The sequence below is a fragment of the Salvelinus fontinalis genome, chromosome 19 (genome assembly GCF_029448725.1).
Source record: "Salvelinus fontinalis isolate EN_2023a chromosome 19, ASM2944872v1, whole genome shotgun sequence".
Lineage (NCBI taxonomy): Eukaryota > Metazoa > Chordata > Actinopteri > Salmoniformes > Salmonidae > Salvelinus > Salvelinus fontinalis.
In genome coordinates this window covers 13,669,191-13,692,563 of record NC_074683.1, presented here as the reverse complement: position 1 = coordinate 13,692,563, position 23,373 = coordinate 13,669,191, and the positions used below count along the sequence as shown (strand labels likewise).

General features: G+C 41.1%; 1 protein-coding gene across 5 annotated transcripts in view; it reads left to right on the top strand.

Moving 5' to 3' along the window:
• Window positions 1–21,476, top strand: part of LOC129816403 (inactive dipeptidyl peptidase 10-like) — a 334,081-nt gene extending 312,605 nt beyond the window's left edge. For all 5 annotated transcript variants that reach the window (XM_055870847.1, XM_055870848.1, XM_055870850.1 and 2 more), the window contains exons 17-26: window positions 4,746–4,790; window positions 5,954–6,052; window positions 6,151–6,220; window positions 6,403–6,597; window positions 6,809–6,863; window positions 8,599–8,698; window positions 10,273–10,331; window positions 12,194–12,266; window positions 12,717–12,790; window positions 13,329–21,476. In XM_055870847.1, the coding sequence (XP_055726822.1) occupies window positions 4,746–4,790; window positions 5,954–6,052; window positions 6,151–6,220; window positions 6,403–6,597; window positions 6,809–6,863; window positions 8,599–8,698; window positions 10,273–10,331; window positions 12,194–12,266; window positions 12,717–12,790; window positions 13,329–13,469 (911 nt within the window). In that variant the 3' untranslated portion in view covers window positions 13,470–21,476. The remainder of the gene's footprint in view (window positions 1–4,745; window positions 4,791–5,953; window positions 6,053–6,150; window positions 6,221–6,402; window positions 6,598–6,808; window positions 6,864–8,598; window positions 8,699–10,272; window positions 10,332–12,193; window positions 12,267–12,716; window positions 12,791–13,328) is intronic.
• The last annotated feature ends 1,897 nt before the right edge of the window (window positions 21,477–23,373 follow it).

The window sequence follows — 23,373 nt, the reverse complement described above, 5'->3', positions numbered from 1 at the left end:
AGCTTTTTGTCGGAATAGCCATTTAATGACATTCAGAAGTTCAGCACTGAGGGCTTTCTCAACCACATTTTTGTCTTTGTGGGAAACCAACAGTGCAGAAAAGGTCACATGTACAGGCAGATTTCAGATCATTTATATACAACAGAAATAAAAGTGGACCCAGCACACTCCCTTGGGGTACCCCGCAGTTCAAGATTTTGGGTTTAGACAGGGTCCCATCCACAACCACCGTCTGTTTTCTTCCTTGCAGGTAAGAGCTGACCTATTTTACTGCTAAGTTGTTGAAGCCCATGGCTCTTAGTTTGAATAACAGAATCTCATGATCCACTGTATCAAACCCCTTTTGGAGATCTAACATAACCATAACACAAATTTTCCACCCGTCTACTTCCTTATGTGGTCAGTCAGATATAGTAGGCAGGTGTCAGTGGAATGGAATAATTTACTTCATATCTGCAATATCATATACAGTGCCTTGCAAAAGTATTCATCCTCCTTGGCGTTTTTCCTATTTTGTTGCATTACAACCTGTAATTTAAGTAGATTTTATTTGGATTTCATGTAATGTACATACACAAAATAGTCCAATTTGGTGAAGTGAAATTTAAAAAATTACTTGTTTAAAAAAATTCAAAAAAATGTAAAACAGAAAAGTGATGCATGCATATGTATTCACCCCCTTTGCTATGAAGCCCCTAAATAAGATCTGGTGCAACAAATTACTTTTCAGAAGTCACATATTTAGTTAGATTGCACACAGGTGGACTTTATTTAAGTGTCACATGATCACAGTATATATACACCTGTTCTGCAATACCGCTAAGCAAGGAGCACCACCAAGCAAGCAGCACCATGAAGACCAAGGAGCTCTCCAAACAGGTCAGGGACAAAGTTGTGGAGAAGTACAGATCAGTGTTGGGTTATAAAAAAATATCAGAAACTTTGAACATCCTACGAAGCACCATTAAATCCATTATTAAAAAATGAAAAGAGTATGGCACCACAACAAACCTGCCAAGAGAGGGCCGCCCACCAAAACTCACGGACCAGGCAAGGAGGGCATTAATCAGAGAGGCAACAAAGAGACCAAAGATAACCTGCAAAGCTCCACAGCGGAGATTGGAGTATCTGTCCATAGGACAACTTTAAGCCGTACACTCCACAGAGCTTGGCTTTACGGAAGAGTGGCCAGAAAAAAGTCATTAGTTAAAGAAAAGAATAAGCAAACACGTTTGGTGTCCGCCAAAAGGCATGTGGGAGACTCCCCAAATATATGGAAGAAGGTACTCTGGTCAGATGAGACTAAATTGGAGCTTTTTGGCCATCAAGGAAAACGCTATGTCTGGCGCAAACCCGAACACCTCCCATCACCCTGAGAACAGCATCCCCACAGTGAATCATGGTGGTGGCAGAGCTAAATACTGGAAAATTCTTGAGGGAAACCTGTTTCAGTCTTCCTGAGATTTGAGACTGGGACAGAGGTTCACCTTCCAGCAGGACAATGACCCTAAGCATACTGCTAAAGCAACACTCGAGTGGTTTAAGGGGAAACATTTAAATGTCTTGGAATGCCCTAGTCAAAGCCCAGACCTCAATTCAATTGAGAATATGTGGTATGACTTAAATATTGCTGTACATCAGCGGAACCCATCCAACTTGAAGGAGCTGGAGCAGTTTTGCCTTGAAGAATGGGCAAAAATCCAAGTGGCTAGATGTGCCAAGCTTATAGTGACATACCCCAAGAGACTTGCAGCTGTAATTGCTGCAAAAGGTGTGTGGGGGGGGGGGGGGGGGTGAATAGTTATGTACGCTCAAGTTTCCTGTTTTTTTGTCTTATTTCTTGGTTGCCAATATTTTGCATCTTCAAAGTGGTAGGCATGTTATGTAAATCAAATGATACAACCCCCCCCCCCCCCCAAAATCCATTTGAATTCCAGGTTGTATGGCAACAAAATAGGAAAAATACCAAGGGGGTGAATACTTTCGCAAGCCACTGTAGCTTTGGAATCGTGTCATTACGTACTTTTGAGGAAAATAGGCACGTTTCTCGACATATACACTGACTTTGAGAAGGGATTGCATGACAATTATCTTAGCAACCACGTGACGCAGCATGACAACGTGAACACGGTTGGTTGACAGTCTGCTGGGTCGGGCGTTATGCGTCATCCATTGGACTCCTATTGCACCCTGGACTAAAGAGGCAGACAAATAGGAAAAATGTGCTAGACCGATTCGAGAGAACATCCTCCCGACCTATGACATCGGCCAGTATTGAATTTTGACATTTATGATAGACGTTTCCGCGATCTAAAATCCTATTCCTATTAACTTCCAGTGTAGTGAGAGGGACTTTATCACAGTGCTACGTCATCCCTGCCTGATTTCTGCCTGCTTGAACTCCAATAACTCACATACACATGAAAACATGGAATGACACGGGAAATCAATAGAACATCACTCAGGGATGCACATCAACAATAGAACATTACAAAATGGGTGAACCTTTCCTTTAAAAGGCCAGAGACACGTCATTGCCGGGGGGGAGTTCTTGCAATGTGCGCTGGGAATTATCTTATTTTTGCGTGTAGATTAAATGATCTTGTTGTGATGAAGTGTCTAATATGAAATAATATGAAAATTAACTCCAGGAACACCTTCCTAATATTGAGTTGCACCCAATTCATTCACTCTACAAGGTGTCGAAGGAGTTCCACAGGGGTCCTGGCCCATGTTGAGTCTAATGCTTCCCACAGTTGTGTGAAATTGGCTGGACGTAGTTTGGGTAGTGGACCATTCTTGATACACAGGAAACTGTTGAGTGTGAAAAACCCAGCAGCTTTGCAGCTCTTGACACACCCCGGCCGGTACAGCTGGCACCTACTACCACACCCCTTTAAAAGGCACTTAAATATTTTGTCTTGCCCATTCACCCTCTGAATGGCACACATACACAATCTATGTATCAATTGTCTCAAGGCTTAAAAATCCGTCGATATTTCTCCTCCTCTTCATTTACACTTATTGAAGTGGATTTAACAAGTAGCATCAATAAGGGATCATAGAGTAGCTTTCACCTGGATTCACCTGGTCAGTCTGTGTCATGGAAAGAGCAATGTTTTGTTAACTCAGTGTCTAGTTCCAATTTAGTCTACTATTATGTGTCATTGGCCCTGTGAGTCACAATCCATTTGACAGATGTCAGGAGTTTGCCTTTGGCAATCTATCATCATTGAACATTTAGTGTAGAGACACTATCAAACAATTCCAAATAAAATGAGCCGCTCTATTGTGTATAATTGCTTAACGTGCTGTTATCGTGCCATGCACACACAGCACATTTAAAAGAGTTTATTGCCACTGCGGTTGTTTATTGTTTAGGTTTGTTTTAACCACATGTATTTGTACTGTATGCTTGGGTGCGTTTGTCTTGTGCACCATGAGTTAATGGGCAAAATGTACCATCCTGTTTTTGAGCTATAAACACAATGCAGTTAGCACGTCATCTGAGGATAAGGCTAAATTCAGTAAAAACCAAGCAGTTTGTCATGACCACTCTCCTCAACAAGCATATTAAAGCTAGTTAATTCCCTCCATTAAACGCAACGGATATCATTACCATTGTCGAGCAGGTACAAGTGCCATAACAGCAGCCCTTTTCCTTTGCTGAGTTTGCAATTTCCTTGAGAGCCATTGCTCCTCGAATGTTTTAATGGTGAATTGTTGTGAATTCTCTCTTATTATATTTTCTAAGAAAAACAACAACCACGTAAGACATGATAAAACTTGCTTTAGGGGTGAAAATGAAACTTTGCTTCTTCTTCATTGATCCGTGTGTCATGCCCTGACCTTAGAGAGACGTTTTATTTCTCTATTTGGTGAGGTCAGGGTGTGATGTGGGGTGGGCATTCTATGTTTTGTATTTCTTTGTGTTTGGTCGAGTGTGGTTCCCAATCAGAGGCAGCTGTCTATCGTTGTCTCTGATTGGGAATCATACTTAGGTAGCCTTTTTTCCCACCTATGTTGTGGGATCTTGTTTTTGTACAGCTCTTGTAGCCTATGGAACGATACGTTCGTTTTGGTTTCACTTTGTTATTTTGTTGCTGGTTCTCATGTAAATAAATATGATGACCACAAATTACACTGCGCCTTGGTCTCCTTCAAACAACGAACGTTACAACGTGTTGGGCTTTAAAAGCCTCATATGTTTACCATTCCTGTTAATAGTGTGTGGCTGTTAAATCACCATTACCTCAGCTAGTATTATTCAAACGGAAGGGCTAGCCTGAGTGAACAGTGATTTGTAGAGGGTCGGGGTATCACCCGAGGTATCCGCTTGATCTTATTAACCTCAGATTGGGTGTCTTCCAATGGGCGCTGAATATAATTGACTTAATCTGAAAGGCCTGGGTTATTAGAGGCAGTTTGAATTACCTTTAACTACTGACTGTAATTGGTAAAGAAGTGGAGGTAAAATTGGTTACAGTGGTTGTGACAGCAGCTAGGGGATTGGAAAGGCTGCTGTATTGTATTTGTGACTATGCTACCCTGCTTGAGACATGCTATTTTTGTAACTCTTTATGTACAAATAGGATGCATTTGTATGTCTTACTCCTCGAACGTGTATTGCTTGGGGAAACTGGTATTTTGTGACTCAAGTCATACCAAATTGTAAATCTTCAGCCATTCAAAGGATTTGAGGATACCGATTTCAAATCTTTTAATCCTTTATTTTTTTCTCACAGGTCCCGGAGCACCCACTGTGATCTTACACAGCCTCAATAATGCCAGTAAGAAGTCAACTTAATCTCTCTTAACTGATAGGCATGTCATAAACTGCTCAAAGGAGTTAGCGAGAACTTGGAACGTTGGCATTTTGCCAGAACCAACAAGTGTAAAAAAAAGAGGGGGAAAAAGCCATTGCTCACTTTGTTCAAATATTGAAGATTTGCTGTTGAAAAATACCATTCCCCCTCTCACTTGTACCCTTGACTCTGAACTAGCAATGCGAATCGACCCCCTGCTGTCTTAATTTCCTTATTTTCATTTACACCGTCCATGTCTGGATATCTGTCAATGTTTTGTCTTGAACGTTAACAGCTGCAGTGGGAAAAAATGCAATCAATTTGCCCAGGGTTACTTGGACAAACCTTCCAATCCACAGCTGAGAACTTCGGGGCCTTGGCAGTTTCATAATGAGACGCCTATTGATTTGGGGTTTCTATTGAAAAATACCGGATGAATTATTTTCCATTCAGTTTCCTCTCAGATGGCTGGAATGAAGGATACGATAGGAATTCATGTTGTAGTTCAATTTGGAGAAAATGGCAGGGGGGGATTCTTTTAAAAACAACCATTGACAAGCAGTTGTTGGTAAATATGAGATATCTTTGGCGAAAGGAAAACTTTCTGCATGCCAGTGATTCTGCTATTTGCGCTGCCAGCTGTGGCAAGATCAATAGCACACCTACTCAATCGTATACAGCAGACACTGATTATGTTACAGTGGTCAAACTCGGATGCAGGCAGCACCACTCAGGCTACATTACTTCATTATTTGGATGCTGAAGTACAATGTTGAGTTCAAAATAATTCCCATCTGTCATCAGTGTTTGTGTGTTTTGATGATACCAGTCTTTATGGTAGACCAATAAACATCTTATTCTGGGTTAGAAAATACAATGCATCTGGTCATATGCACCGTTCAAAGGCCAAACAATTGGCACCTGGTTGGTTATCAAGGACACTGTTCAACTCCCCACTAGAATTATCATTAAAAAGTGTGCCGGAAATTCTTGAAAGCTTTAAAGTTGATTTTTATTTCATTTCAGGCCTGAAAGAGAAGTCTTTATGCGTTATATAAATCTAATATAATTCCACTTGCATCTCGCTAGATTAAGTGGCCCACATTGTAAACACTTCTAAAACTAATGAAACCTTGTTCCCCTATTAGATTTCTACATCCTTGAGAACAACTCTTTACTAAAGGCCGCCTTAAAGGTCAAGAGGATTCAGATGACAGATTTCAGAACAATCCAGATGGAACATTTTGGTACGACCGATCATTTTGGCTAATGACACATTTTTTTCTGTCAGTTTCTCTAATCTATTATTCTAAGGTTGTTGCTAATGGCTACTTTCTCTGCTCAGATCTGCCTTTGAAGATCTCTTACCCACCAGACTTTTCTGAATCGCGTCACTATGGCTTGCTATTGATAGTGTACGTATCGCCATCAGTATCTGCGCTCACTGTTGTTGAATTCATTTGTTTGAAGTGTTTTTATCTATGTATTCCCATCTATTATGATTGCTATGAACCCCATCGCGTGAGAGTCAGACTGTCATTACAGTGCCCATAGTGTCAACTCTGTTTCATTCCAACGGTTATGTTTATTCTTTCAGCGATGGCTCTCCCGGGGGCCAGGCGGTGAGCGACCGTTTCGTTCTGGACTGGGACTCGGTTCTGGTCAGCTCAGATAATGTCATAGTGGCTCGTCTGGACGGCAGAGGGAGTGGCTTCCTGGGCCAGAGGGTTCTACATGAAGTCCACCGGCGTTTGGGAACCGTAGAGGTGCAGGATCAAATCACAGCTGTGGAGTATGTATTAGTTTTATCCCATTACATCTCATTTAGTTTTAACTCTAGCTATATCTATAAAAGTCATTAGCCTTAGAATACATGCTAATTCAACAATCTGCTCACGTTTTCCATATAGCTGCATTTGTCAAACAATCTTAAAAGATTTTGGGGAAGTGAATTCATATTGCTGTTATCTATGAGTGATATCATGCTTTGTAACTTATTTCAGATACATGTTGACATTCCCGTACATTGATCGGACACGGATAGGAGTATTTGGGAGGGTAAGAATCTACCATACTTCTTCTAATAGGCATCTGATTTTGAAAATAATAAGAAAATATATTTCAAGTTTGTAGACCAATTTTATGGAAACGTTGCAGAAATGCTCCATTGGGCTTCAATGGTAAGAAAACTGTGTGCTAAGAAAACTGTGTGCTAAGAAAACTGTGTGCTAAGAAAACTGTGAAATTCTATAAAAATTACAACGTGATGAAATATATTGTTTTATGGTATATACAGTACATCTGAAATTCAGTCTGGAATAGCACAATGTGACATTTTACATTTTATAAAAGTACAGACTCTGAGTTTAAATTGTATATCAAACACTCTAGTTATGGGAAAGTTATGCTGCTTTTATATTTGATAAACTTGTTATCCCACTTTGACGAGAAGTAGGAGAAAAATGACCCTGAATGCTTTTCACACTTTCTAGAGAGCTATTCTTTGTTTATGCCCATTCGGCATCATTCACACCCTCTTAAACCTTATCCCCACCCATCTCTTTCAGAATTCACATGTAAATGTGTGAGTGAGCATGGCATTGTCCTCCAGAAAGTAGTCTCTCTATTATCTCCCTCCATTGTCTCAGCCAACCACGGATCCTGCCTTTCTCCCTACAGAGCTCAGTACTTCTCCTTGACTAAACTAGGCTCATCACTTCTTTATTTAATTCATATTTACAGACCCCATGCACATTTTTAATTAAGGCATATGACATTTTCAAACAGCCCTACTGTGAAGTAGGAAATGGCGTCAAACGCCTGCGATCCTGAATCTGGTCACAAATTGATTAAAATGTATGTATTTTGCTATCAAAAACATCTATTTTTTTAAAGGATCAACTATTTGGTGGGGTTTCTATGTATGGAGAACATCTACTTTTTGGTTCTCCTTTCTGGGTTAACTTGGCGAGAGAGAACCTGTCCTACTTCTTTACCATTATATGAATGTTTGTCAATGGCAGTATTCTGACCACTTTAAACAAAAAAATACATTTATTGTTCTTTGATGTGTAGAGGGGACATCAAAGTTACTCCTGATGTATTTGTTCGTCCATATTTGCATTATTTGAAAGAGAAAAAATCTTTCTTACTTGTCTGTCAACATATGAATGTGACATTATGTCTGTGTTGCAACACACTTTAAGCCCAATGATGTGTTTTTGCCACAGTTACAAAATGACTTCTAGCTCTGGCTCAGAATGTTTGATTCTAAAAAATATATATATACATAATCACTACATCTTAGAGAAGACAGTAAGCAAATGTTCAAGTCATGTACTTGCATGGATGGCTACCAACATATGCATGTGTAGGGGACCAGTGTGGTCATAGACAAGTGGACAGGTTTCTAATGTTTCAGGGGCTACTGATGCCACAAGAATAATACTGACACAAAACAAATGCTACTAAGATACATTTAGGTCAAAGGAGATGCACTCTGTAGTGTTTAGCATGCTTGTTTGTTGATGACCTGTACATTTTATGACCTGTAGGCAGTGTTGCATTTTTGCGACCATGGGTCTCATAGGGTTAATGACTTTAGAAGAAACGCACTCAACTTGTCAGGCCCAAATTTCATATTATTTGTTTGCAGTTTCCCGGGATTTATTAAAAGTTGACTTGTTTTTTGATTGATTTCAAAATGAAAAAGCGGTCCCGATTCTGTGGATTGTACGGAAACTGCATTTTTTTGTTTACTTGTTTGTTTCTTGTTGTTTTGATTGTTTTCCAGGGTTATGGTGCCTACATTACATTAATGATGCTCAAATCAACCGACAGCCTGTTCAAATGTTCAGTAGCAATGTCCCCCGTCACGGACTGGAAACTATATGGTGAGTAGAAGCTTGGACGTCCCAATGTCCGTTCCATTGACGGATTCCAGATATTACACTTCACAAGGATGGATAGAGGGGTAGGAAAGGAAAGGAGAGGTGACTGAAGTGTTGACACCTAAGTAGGGTATCCTCTTCACTTGGGGGCATCATTTATGTAGGTGATTCTTCTCACACAGGGCACCATTTATGTAGGAGATTGTCCTATTTGTAAAACATTCCTCAATAAGGAATTGGATACTGTTCAAATTGTACATTAACATGATACATTGCAACACATGAGCCACACAGAGAGACCAAATGACTGAAGATTGAACCATAGAGATCCCAGTATCTTCAATGGCTGTGTGAAGTTGCTGGATATTGGCGGGAACTGGAACACACTGTCGTACACGTTGATGCAGAGCATCCCAAACATGCTTAATTGATGACATGTCTGGTGAGTATGCAGGCCATGGAAGAACTGGAAAATGTTTTGCTTCCAGGAATTGTGTACAGATCCTTGCGACATGAGGCTGTGCGTTACCATGCTGAAACATGAGGTATTGGCGGCGGATGAAAGGCACGACAATGGGCCTCAGGATCTTCAAATTCAAATTGCCATCGATAAAATGCAATTGTGTTCATTGTCCGTTGCTTATGCCTGTCCATACCATAGTCCCACCTTCAATGTTGACGTCAGCAAACCGCTTGCCCACACAACACCATACACGCTGCCTGCCCGGTACAGTTGAAACTGGGATTCATCCATGAAGAGCACACATCTCCAGTATGCCAGTGGCCATCGAAGATGAGCATTTTCCCACTGAAATCAGTTACGACGCCGAACTGCAGTCAGGTCAAGACCCTGGTGAGGACGACAAGCACGCAGATGAGCTTCCCTGAGAAGGTTTCTGACAGTTTGTGCAGAAATTCTTTGTTTTAGCATACCCACAGTTCCATCAGCTGTCTGGGTGGCTGGTCTCAGACGATCCCGCAGGTGAAGAAGCTGGATGTGGAGGTCCTGGGCTGGCATGGTTACATGTGGTCTGCGGTTGTGAGGCCGGTTGGATGTACTGCCAAATTCTCTAAAACGACATTGGAGGTGGCTTATGGTAAAGAAATCCACATTCAGTTCTCTGGCAACAGCTCTGGTGCACACTCCCTCAAAACATGAGACATCTGTGGGGTTGTGTTGTGTGACAAAACTGCACATTGTCCCCAGCACAAGGTGTAATTATCATGTTGTTTAAGTAGCGTCTTGATGTGCCACACCTGTCAGGTGGATGGATTATCTTGGCAAAGGAGAAATGCTCACTAACAGTAATGTAAACAACTGTGTGCACAACATTTTAGAGAAGTAAGCTTTTTCTGCATATGGAAAATGTATGGGATATTTTATTTCAACTCATGAAACATGGGACCAACACTTTACATGTTGATTTATAGTTTTGTTCAGTGTAGTTTGGATGCAGAATGACAGAGATCCCATTTTGTATAGCATTAGCAAAAGTACCACTTAGATGCACCTGAAACACTGAAGCTCTGTCTGTACCTGCCATCCTGTTTGGATTGTATCACTTTCTATTAAACAGCATCAGCGTTTTCCGAGAGGTACCTTGGCATGCCATTACGGGACGACAGCAGATATCAGGTGCGTTTGCTTACCGCCTCCCTGCACTTGTTTGCCGTCAATCTTGTTTAGCTCTTTGAAAGCCGTCTCGCCATATCGTTGCTGACATGCTTGCGGTTAAGCTCCTGCAGTTACTGAGTGTCGCTACCATCAGAATTTTCCCCCCTTTTCTTTTTTTGATGCTTCCAGAGCGCTGAGACTTTGTCACTCATCTCCACGGTAACTGTGGCACATTAACTTGTTAGATCGCACTGCGTTCATGTTTTGACGAGCTGCTGAAAGGGGACGTCTGGCTTTCCCAGACACCCCCGCGGTGTGGATCTGCCGCTATGTCAAACAGCTGGTTCAGTTACACTGATGAGAGAGACGGAACTGCAGCAGGTAAAATCCCGAGAACTGCTGTTCCACTGTCATGACTTCTAGACAAAATAAATAAACTAACTTGGTATACAGACAAAAGAAAAGCGATGTTCATGAAGGTGACATCTAAGGTTAAAAGACACAGTTCATACTGTTATGGTATACAATTTAACGTTGTATACTTGTGTTATTGTAATGTACAATGGATTGATCGTTGTTATTTTATGCCTGATATCAATTAATTCAATTACAGCGCCTGTCAGATAAATCAAGCTGTTTATTTATGAGTGACTGCATTTGCACAGTAAGCTAACTTAAATCCAGATTGTGCACAATAACCCTCAATCTAACTCACATAGCAGTCACAACCATTAGGAATTTTTGTTATAACAGTATACATAGGAAGCTTAGCTACAAAGTAAAGTGAAATTGCCAAATTTAAATAGCCTAATAAGCCTACTCCTGTCTATACAGAAATATATAAAATCATTTAAAATAGGCTACTACCACAGAAAGCATGATTTGGCCACACAGGCTGTGGATTGAAAAGAAAAGGTGTGGATTGTTTAAAATCGCATTGCCTACAGTCTGAAGGGCCCAGGCTGCGTGTGCGGTGAATAGCCTAAAAAATAGATGATTGTTGAGTTGCGACTGTCAGTGAAAAGTAGAGGCCCAGCCAGCCGTATTGCAATATTTACGAATACAATCGAAGAAAAACAAATGGCTATTGCTGCAAAGAGAAGACAATGAAAATACCGTAATCTGTCTTTTAACGATCAAAATATTCGACTTAATTGAGCGAACATTATAGCCTATCTTATTGTTGGCACCATGCAGAGGAGAGCATTGTCCATATCCGCAGTGAGTGCGCATATTCACTCCTTATCATTGTTGGGTCAGTGCCACTTTTGTTTGTTTTTGGACAATCATTCCCTCCTCTAGTTTAGACGGACATCATATTGTATTTGTGTCTCCCCTTTTCGTAGGCCGATGATATGGATCAGACAACATCGTTTTTATTGATCTGTTTGTCAGTGTCAGTAGGCTACCCTGTAATTTGTATTGTATTAAAAAAGATTCTGCTCACGTCTCCAGTCATATAGCAGAATTCATTCCTGTGCAGAGAAAAAAGAAACGTATCTCATATAGCCTAGGCCTATTCTATGCCACTACGAGCTCAGCCATGTCTCTTTTGCAACCAGTTATTGAGTTATATTATTAGCCTAAATTATGACTATCCAATCTACCACATTAGGAATAGTAGGCTATCCTACATAAGTCTGGAAATGCCATGATGCATGGAATGCTTTATTATAAAGATGCATTGTTACGGTGACAATTAGCTTCTCCAAACTAGAAACGTACTTGCCGCCAAAGGTTTTTTATCCATACCGCAGGAATAAAGTACCGTCTGTACCATTACACTCCTCTCACTAGGAATTCCTCTTGACCTTCTCTTCTATAAATATGCCAGCACACTTTGTTTATGATTCTTAACACTTCTATGGATGGCTCTATTGCAGTTCTCCAGCGTGTTGCAGAACGTCCAGCCACTGAGGGAACAGACTCTGATGCTTGTTCACGGCACAGCAGATGGTGAGTGACTAACTAAGAGAAACCACGGAAAAAAGACCTCCGCATTGATCGGGGTCAGTTTTGTAGCTGTTGTGTTGTTCTTTATTTTGTATGACCAATCTGCAGTGTGCTTCTTGCCAGACGGCACGTGAGACAGCAATAACCTGATAATTACAAAAACTGCCACAACTGAAGAACTTGTAACAAAAATGACTGATTTATGAAATATGAGTTTTTTAAATAATATATGGGACATAGAATACATGAAACATAGTCAAGAATTGGGCCATTTCCATGGTACAGAGAATGGATCAGCCACAAGAAATCTCAAATGTTTCAAGTTAGACCAATTTATTTAAGGTAATTTCATCTCCACCCTGTCATGTTTTATGTTAAAATGTGTTCTTGCCTCTCTTCCCTGTGATGATTCAAGCAGAATTCTGCTGACATATTTTCTTCTGCCTCTTTCAGCCAATGTTCACTTTCAGCATACTGCTGAGCTCATCAGGAACCTTGTGAAAGTTGGAGCAAACTACTCAATGCAGGTATGGAGAAAGTAATTGCACACTGTACTGTAGTATACAGGTACTGTGTAGCGTGCAGGTACACTAGATACATGAAGCCATAAGCCTACTCAAGCTATGGTTGCTTTGAATGTACACTAGCAAAAACAAAACTATGTACAGTATGTTACTGTATGTAGTACCATAACCATACAGTACCACCAGCTACTGTGATGAAAAGAAAGTAATTACACACATCCATACAGTGGCGGTATAAAGAAATAGGAGTAAAAGCTTTTCACCAATGCTGCTTTGCACATGTTGTGTTCATGTTGTACTCATATTGCCTTACCTCCTTACTTCATTTGCACACACTGTATACTGATTTTTCTATTGTGTTATTGACTGTGCGTTTGTTTATCCCGTGTGTAACTCTGTGTTTTGTCGCACTGCTTTGCTTTATCTTGGCCAGGTCGCACTTGTAAATGAGAACTTGTTCTCAACTGGCCTACCTGGTTAAATAAAGGTGAAATAATACAAAATGAATAACAAATGTTGTGCTTATGTCGTGGTGTTCTAGCTCTATCCAGATGAGGGTCATTTCCTGTCCCAGCGGAGTCGGCAGCACCTCTTCGCGTCGCTCACCAACTTCTACAGGGAGTGTCTCAGGGAAGAGATCCTACCACTGCCCGATGATGATGAGGAGGAGGAAGAAGAGTAGGAGTATGATGTGTTGGGAACCTTCGGCAGGACTTTGGCAGGACTTCCTCTCTGTAAACATTTGCTGAAGCCTGCACTAAAGGCTGGTGTCTTTTGGACCAAGTGTTAAGACAGAGGTGGACAGTGAGAATTGCGGAGGCTTCTAGTGTGTCTGTGTGTGTGCGTGCGTGTGTACATTAGATCGTTTGTGTTAGTTTGCGAAAGAGAGTTTGATAGTGTTTGTGCGTGTGTCTGCGTATGTACGTTTGTGTGTGCATGTGTTTTCATTCAGAGAACTTCCAAGGACACCTGTCAAAGACAATGGAGACTGGCGTTGTCGAGACTACAAGCTGGATCTCTCACTAATCCAAAATGCCACTTCAATCACTTTCGGCAAAGCACATAGCAGACTGCCTCCATCACCGATGGCGGCCATTAGTGTTGCAACATCCACACTTGCAAGTGCATGGTTCTTTTCCCCTTGCAGCTTCACTAGTTTTGTTAGTCTTTGTTGTAGTAGTCATTGGGAAGAGACAAACACAGATGAAGTACCCTTTTCAATTCCTCCCCCTCAATATTATTTGGTCTTGTTGCACAAGGAAATGCTTCACTGCTCTTCAGAGGCATACTGTAGGCAATGCAAGTTCACCATCACTGTGACGTTGTTCACAAATAGGTGTAATTCCTGCTGAATGCTCTCTCATCGTCAACCCCCACTGAAAAGAACAGTCCTTTGGGCACACTTAAACAATGGTCTTATGTAGACATGTCCAATGCCTCATGATGTGCTACATAAGACCGTAAGACCACGTACTGGCATTCCATGCCATTCATTATTAGCAGCTTCATACCAGCCTGTGTCAGCTCAGTCCTTTGAGACGCAATATGACATAGTGCAGTCTCATAGACAGTTGATATCAGTTATAAGGTCAGGTCATAAAGCAGTTATAACTCCAGTGAGTAGAGAGTGGTCACAAAGGCCATAAAGTGACATTGTGTAGGCCTAAGTAAGGGGTTTGCATGTCTACAGCAGTGTGTACATACATATATTTTTTAGATATGTCAGATCTCGTGGATAGGTTAGTCTATGGGAATGGAATGATTTGACCTGTATGTCTTGTACATTTTCCAGTTGATTTTGGTTTTGGTTTATTTTTCTTCCAAGGGTAGATTTTGTAATGCTTGTTCTTGTTAATTTAGCTGTTTCTAACGGGAGGGGGGGATGTGGGTGTTGGGTTATTGTGATTGTCCTCTAGTGATGATTATGAATAAAAAAGCACAGAAAAAACAAATATATTACCGTTAGGTATTTTGCACAAATGACATCCAACCACAGTGTCTTCAGTATTGATTGACAAATTAACGAAGGATCCAGTCAATGATATATAATCGGTTTGTTGACCTTGGACTCACCTTTGTGCCTAGACTGTTTGAGTTGGTCAGGGTCTGAAGACAAATTCAATAAGGGCCTTGAGGCAGTTGGCCGACAGATATCTAACATTGGATGCGTCTCAATCCACCACATCCGCCGATGTTGCACTTCCGTCATCTACATTACGTTGCTTTCTCCTGGGCAGATACATGATAATTACAAGTATATCCTATGTAACTACATTGTTCTTACATTACACTTCCTTCAGTATAGCCTTTGAGCCAGGACATAACATAGAAATAAACCCATTGAAAATAACCTGTAGTTAATGACAGGGTGTGCCTTTGTTACAATTGTTGTTTCCAGGTCCCAGCCTATTGATCGATCCTGGTATTACATGTGGCTTCAATGGTAGTGGCATATTTTGGTTTGACTTTCAAATGTATAATTCCAAAACATTAGTTACATAGTGGAACAAGAGAATGTGCAGTAACATCAGTAGTTACACATGTGGAGGAATAACCTTCAGCAAGGAAATATGTAATAACACATTCCTTGTTCCAATTGTGTAATAACTGATTCCACAAACAACCCTATTAACATGTAATTACTTAGTAAAACCTGTGTAACTACTATGTTAAGCTATTACTGTGTTAGTTACATAGTAATAAGGGCCACATAATGTAAAGCGTTACCCAGTAATACTGAAGCTTTTTTCTTGTTTTTCAAGCGAGGGTTTTTTAAGGGAGTACGCGAGGCACAGATGTTCGTTTTGCCTAACCGAGTTCTGCTAGGAGCCAACCAAGCCTAGTATGCGAGCACCTTTAGTTGGATCTACGCCAGGAGTGAGCATCTCTGGTCCTAGAGGGCTACAGACTGTGTGTGTGTGTGTGTGTGTGTGTGTGTGTGTGTGTGTGTGTGTGTGTGTGTGTGTGTGTGTGTGTGTGTGTGTGTGTGTGTGTGTGTGTGTGTGTGTGTGTGTGTGTGTGTGTGTGTGGAGAGAAATATGGAGAGGTATATTGCATAAACCAGGGCTGGTAGAAAACGTGTGACAAGGCAGCATTTGCCACAGCACTTTTCAATCAGGTGTGGCACACCACTTTTGATTTAATCGAATAAAATATATTGGACACAAAGCGTTAAAAAGAGGGTCAAAGTGCTGTTCTTTAGACCGATTTGCCTCATGATTTGTCATCTCGCGCACAATTTCTGTGTCCTTCACATCGGGGTGCTGCTGCAGGCAGTTTGCATGTCTTGACTAATCAGATTAACAGAAATCGCAGGTCGCGTGGGCCGGGGCACAGCGCAAAAAGCTCAAGGCACACTCTCCACTTTCCTCCGGTATTTGTATAGCAAGCGTGATAACACAACACAACACTCCCGACAGACACATGCAAAAACTCTTACATACTGTAAATGTAGCAGCCTATACACCTAAACATTACAGTAGCTATCTGGCAGCAGTACATCACCTGCACCTGTCGACGACACAAGTTGTTCTGCTTCCACGAGCACATCCAATGCTAGCATCAGTAATTCTACATTTGTTCTTAGCCCAGCTGGCATGGACACTGACAGTTGTGAATCTGATGCAGCCGAAGAGCTACTGCCCCCTTACCCGGGAAAGCACAGAACAACAGACAGGGACGTTGGACCATCGAAGAGGCGCAAATATGACGAGAACTACATTGATTTGGGCTTCACTTATATTGGGAGTAGTACCTTTCCTCAGCCACAGTGTGTTATATGTGCAAAAGTACTATCTCACAACTCAATGAAACCTTCACTCTTGCGCAGTCATTTAGAAACAAAACATGCCAATTTGAAAAATAAGCCACAGGAGTTTTTTGAGCGACAATTAAGACGACTTTCGAGTAGTAAGACATGTATAAAAGTAACAGATACCAATAATAAGAGTGTTTTTTATGGTGAGCTACCAAGTGGCTAGGACAGGCAAGCTCCATACTATTGTGGTGGACTTAATTCTTCCTGCCGCCGCAGATATGGCTGGGAAAATGCTGGGGGAAAAGGCCCAAAAAACTGTACAGACAATTCCTTCATCAATCAACACTGTTTCACAACACATCAGTAACATGGCAGGAGATGTTTTGAAACAATTACTTCTTCGTACACAAGCCAGTGAATTCTATGCGTTACAGCTGGATGAGTCAACAGACATGGCGGGCCTGGCACAGCTCCTGGTATACGTCCGTTACGTTATAGGGGGTCAAGTAAGGAAGACATCCTCTTCTGCAAACCACTCGAAACCAGGACAACTGGAGATCATTTTTTAAAGTACTGGATGGCTTTGTGACATAAAATGGACTTTGGTGGTCAAGATGTGTTGGTATCTCTGATGGCGCAAAAACCATGACAGGGAGACAGTGCGGCGGTAATGCGCGTGCAAGCAGTTGCTCCCGACGCCACTTGGGACCACTACAGCATCCACCGAGAGAATCTTGCTGCCAAAGGACTGCCTGACAGCTTGAAAGACGTTTTGGACACTACAGTGAAAATGGTTAACTTTGTTAAAGCAAGGCCACTGAACTCTCGTGTATGTTCTGCACTATGCAATGATATGGGCAGCGACCATGTATTGCTTTTACAACATACAGAAGTGCACTGGTTATCAAGGGGCAAAGTATTAACACGTTTTTTTAATTGAGAGACGAGCTTAAAGTTTTCTTTACTGACCATAATTTTCACTTGTCTGACTGCTTGCATGATGACGAGTTTCTCACACGACTGGCCTATCTGGGTGATGTTTTTTCTCGCCTGAATGATCTGAATCTAGGATTACAGGGACTCTCCGCAACTATATTAAATGTGGGGGACAAAATTGAGGCTATGATTAGCAAGGTTGAGCTCTTAAGGACAACACACAGGTCTTTCCAGCATTATATGATTTGTTGTGTGCAAATGAACTCAAGCTTACGGGCAACTCAAATGTCATACAGCGAAGCATCCGAGTGAGTTGAGTGCGCAATTACGCAGGTACTTTCCCGAAACGGATGACACAAACAACTGGATTCGTTATCCCTTCCATGCCCTGCCTCCAGTTCACCTACCGATATCTGAACAAGAGAGCGTCATCGATATTGCAACAAGCGGTTCTGTGAAAATTGTATTTAATCAGACTCTAACGCCTACCAAACCCGGATCCGGGAGCCTCCCCATCACAAAAGCTGACTAGCATAGCCTAGCCTAAAGCCACAGGGATATCATATAATAAAATGTTCATGAAATCACAAATCCAAGACACCAAATGAAAGATACACATCTTGTGAATAAAGCCATCATTTCTGATTTTTTAAATGGTTTACAGGGAAGACAAAATATGTAAATCTATTAGCTAACCACGTTAGCAAAAGACACCACTTCCATGGTCCACCATTTTCTTACTGCATCAGTAGCTATCACAACTTCGACCAAATAAAGATATAAATAGCCACTAACCAAGAAACAACCTCATCAGATGACAGTCTGATAACATATTTATTGTATAGCATAGGTTTTGTTAGAAAAATTTGCATATTTCAGGTATAAATCATAGTTTACCATTGCAGCCCCCATCACAACTCTCACTAAAATGACTAGAATAACTACAGAGACCATCGTGTATTAGCTAATTACTCATCATAAAACATTTCTTAAAAATACACAGCGTGCAGCAGATGAAAGACACAGATCTTGTGAATCAAGACAATATTTCAGATTTTCTAAGTGTTTTACAGCGAAAACACAATATAGCGTTATATTAGCTTAGCACAGTAGCGAACATTACAACAGCATTGATTCAAAGCAAAAATAGCTATAACGTATAAACCACCAAAATATATAAATTTTTTCACTAACCTTCTCAGAATTCTTCAGATGACAGTCCTGTAACATCATATTACACAATGCATATAGAGTTTGTTCGAAAATGTGCATATTTAGCGGCACAAATTGTGCTTATACAATGAGAAAAGTAGCCAAGAGCTCAAGCAATCTGTCCGGCGCCATCTTGGAAAGCCACCTACTCTTATCGAAAACTATTCATAAACTTGACTAAAAAAATACAGGTTGGACAGCAATTGAAAGACAAATTAGTTCTTAATGCAATTGCTGAAATATATTTTTTAAATTATCGTTACTGCGCAATACAGGCTGCGATAACGCAATGCTATACTGCAAGAAATGGCGTCTCATGCATTTTACTTTTTTCAACAGAACAATTAATTAACAGCATAAAGACTGCTTACTATTAGCTGAGCTTCAATCAGAATCTTGGGCAAGGTGTCCTTTCTTCAAAACAATCGTCTTTTGGCTGAAAGATGTCCTCTTGTCCAGTCGAATTAGCCGCTAAACGTTAGCCCCCCACTGGAGAGGTGCCCAACTAGTGGAAGCGCGTCACAAAGAAATCCAGGAAAATCGCAATAAACTGCTATAAACTGCTATAAGTCGGTTTAAATTAACTGCCTTATGATGTCTTTAACACCTATAACGAATAAAATCATGACCGGAGATATAGAACTACTCAAACGAAAGCGTTTGCAGGACGTCATTGTGATGTCTTCTTGGTCCGGGCGCACCGTTGAAAAGGACGGTACTTCCTGTTCCACGGTCTAATATAAGGTCCCAGATTGCGTAATCGACTCCATTCAAATTCTCACTGCTTACTGACATCTAGAGGAAGGCGTATGCAGTGCATGTGCCCTCATAGCTTACATGGGGACTTATAAACTGACCTTAGAACAGGGACCTCGATTTCTGAAATCTCACTCCCTGACAGGAAATGTGCTGCAGAAAGAGTTCTGTTTCACTCAGAGAAATAATTCAAACAGTTTTAGAAACTAGAGAGTGTTTTCTATCCAATAGTAATAATAATATGCATATTGTACGAGCAAGAATTGAGTACGAGGCAGTTTAATTTGGGCACTATTTTTCCCAATGGTGAAACAGCGCCCCCATATTGACAAGAAGTTTAATCAGAAGCCACTGACAGATTTCTGGATTGGAATGCGCTCAGAGTATCCTGCCTTGGCAAATCGCGCTGTTATTGTATAGTGTGTGTGGCAGACTTACAATGATGGAGAGAAAAACATTTGAGAGTGCGCTGACCCTAGTGCTAGAGGGGGTACGCGGGTTGAACGTTTGAAGGGGTACGGGACTATAAAAAGTTTGGGAACCACTGATATACATGATCAACAATTAGTAAATCTGCACCATAATAAGATTAGAATTGTACACAATTCATTCAGGGATATACATGTTGACCAAAAGTTGTGTGTTTTGTATAGGATTCATACGTTTAGGCCGGGATTTAGGGCTGGATTCAATCCGTATCACTGAAGTATCGAGGAAGAGTCACGTTATAGTTCGATTGAAAATGAAAGGCAATGTGCCCACATTCGCTGAGACTGCATTTACGGTAAACGCTACGTGTCGGCTCAATCGGAAATGACCTTAACATTTTACTGCGGCTCTTCTCGTTACGGATTGAGTCCAGCCCTAACGTTTACAATGAATGTGATTTCTGCAAACGATGCGAAAATAGCCTTTAACAGGCACATTTATGGCTCTATAGTGTACTGCCCTATAAGTCCTGGCCCTACTGTCCACCCTGAACCTTTATTTACATTATTTGAAAGCAATATATCTTTTCAATTCTTCCCATACTCTTCAACCAAAATATATTCGTAACTTCTACTATGTAAGAGACATGGGGGTCAAGCAAGTGGTACTGCTAAGTAACTAAAGCAATTGACATTTGATAGGATCTTTATGTATACTTCAATATAGCATGGACCTTCGTGGACTGAAGGACTGAGGTCAGGTGGAGTGGAGTGTCAGTATCTGACTTGAGTGTCTGACGACTAATGAAAGGGTTGCCAGATGACAACACAAAGGCTAGATTAGGATTGCAAAATGTGTAACTTTCCCCAAATTTCCAGGATTTCCATTTTGGATTCTCTGCTCTTTCCCTCCTGATTCTAGGAACCTTCCAACCGGGTTATCGAAAACCTGTTTTTGGGGGGGAAAGTAACAGGAATTTTTGCAAACCTGTGTGTGATCACAGACAAATATCCAGAGGCAAAAGTCACAGACAGGAATCTAAAGAATTATCTTATTGCCTCCCCATTTTAATTGCTTCCTGGATGTACCTGTTCTACCATTGTGCTGTCATACAGGTCATGCTCATCTAGTTGTAGGCCTACCCCAGACTTTGTGCGTCCTATAGGTTATCAACTGGTGAAGAGTGATCAGAAGTAATCATTGTCATACTGTATATAAATCATATTCATCAATTAATTTATGTTACAATGAGTTCAATCATGCTATACGATTAACCATTCTAAACATTATTCTGTTTTCATAACACTTAATTAAAATGGAAATTACATGCATGGATATCAAGTTAGGATTCCACTCTACAATGCCGTCATTATTAATGATCTGTAATTCTTTTCTAATTTGGAAATATGATTGAGTTTGCTAGTGCAATTTCAATTTCTTTGTTTCGTAGTGATGACTGGAATGAGGTAAAGGCCCCTGTACAATGAAATGAAAGGAGGTATATACAATAGAGGCTCAGTTGGTAAAGTAGCAACGGTCATCAAAATTGTGAAAAGGTTTTAAAAACAATTCTAATAAATGCAACAGTTGGACAATGGATTATTTTTTTCAGTTATTGACTGAATTATAGCTCATGCAATTGTTTACTGGCACGGATAAATAATGGAGTTCGTTTTTTCTTAGAACGCACTTATATATACACTGACTGTACAAAACACTATGCAAAACTTCCTTATATTGAGTTGCACCCTCTTTTTCCTCAGAACAGCCTCAATTCGTTGGGGCATGGACTCGACCAGGTGTCGAAAGCGCTCCACAGGGATGCTGGCCCATGTCAACTCCAATGCTTCCCACAGTTGTGTCAAGTTGGCTGGATGTTCTTTGGTGGTGGACCATTCTTAATACACACGGGACACTGTTGAGCATGAAAAACCCAGCAGCGTTGCAATTCTTGACACACTCAAACCAGTGCGCCTGGCACCTACTACGATACTCCGTTCAAAAGGCACTTACATCTTTTGTCTTCCCCATCCACCATCTGAATGGTACACATACGCAATCCATGTCTCAAGGTTTAAAAATCCTTCTTTAATCTGTCTCCTCTCCATCTACACTGATTAAGTGGATGTAATAGGTGACATCAATAACGGATCATAGTTTTTACCTGGATTCACCTAGTCAGTCTGTTATGGAAAGAGAAGGTGTTTTGTATACTCAGTGTACATTCCCTAATGCTATCAGGTATTTGTTATATATTTTGTGTTCAAGTGAAGAAAATTGTATATGGCTCATTTACAGAAATACACTGGGTGTATTTGCATATATGAAGACATTAACATAAAGGGGTGTGCAAAAAACTTCTTCTTTCAAGGCCTAACTGCACTCACCTCAACTATCTAGACTGCCGCATTACTTACTGTTGTTGTGTGTCAATAGTAGGAAAACCCTCAAATTAAAAATCAACACGCTTGGCTTTAGATTACACATACTTATCTGTACATACTTTACATTGCTTGCGAGATCAGACAATCAGACACTATAATGCAAGTTCATTTTTTGGAAGTTGATTTCATTTCAGCACTTCTAATACACTATATACTGTATGCAAAAGTATGTGGAAACCGCTTCAAATGAGTGGATTTGGCTATTTCAGCCACACCCTTTGCTGACAATTGTACAAAATCGAGCACACAGCCATGCCATCTCCATAGACAAGCGTTGGGAGTAGAATGGTCTTCCTGAAGAGCCGAAGAGCTCAGTGACTTTCAAAGTGGCACTATCATAGGATCATTGTCAGTTCGTGAAACTTCTGCCGTGCTAGAGCTGCCCCGGTCAACGGTGCTGTTATTGTGAAGTGGAAACGTCTAGGTGCAACAACGGCTCAGCTGCGAAGTGGTAGGCCACACAAGCTCACAGAACGCTCACTACCAAGTTCGAAACTGCCTCTGGAAGCAACACCAGCACAAGAACTGTTTGTCTGGAGCATCATGAAATGGGTTTCGATGGTCGAGCAGCCCCACACAAGCTTAAGATCACCATGCGCAATGCCAAGCGTTGGCAGGAGTGGTGTAAAGTTTGCCGCCATTGCACTCTGAGCAGTGGAAACGTGTTCTCTGGAGTGATGAATCACGCTTCACCAACTGACAGTCTGACGGACTGGGTTTAGCAGATGCCAAGAAAACGCTACCTGCCCCAATGCATAGTGCCAACTGTAACGCTTGGTGGAGGAGAAATAATGTTCCTGGGCTGTTTTTCATGGTTCGGGCTAGGACCTTTAGTTCCAGTGAAGGGAAATTTTAACGTTACAGCATATAATCACACTTTAGACAATTCTGTGCTTCCAACTTTGTGGCAACAGTTTGTGGGGAGGCCCTTTCCTGTTTCAGCATGACAATGCCCCCGTGCACAAAGCGAGGTCCACACAGAAATGGTTTGCTGAGATTGTTGTGGAAGAACTTGACTGGCCTGAACAAAGCCCTGACCTCAACTCCATCGA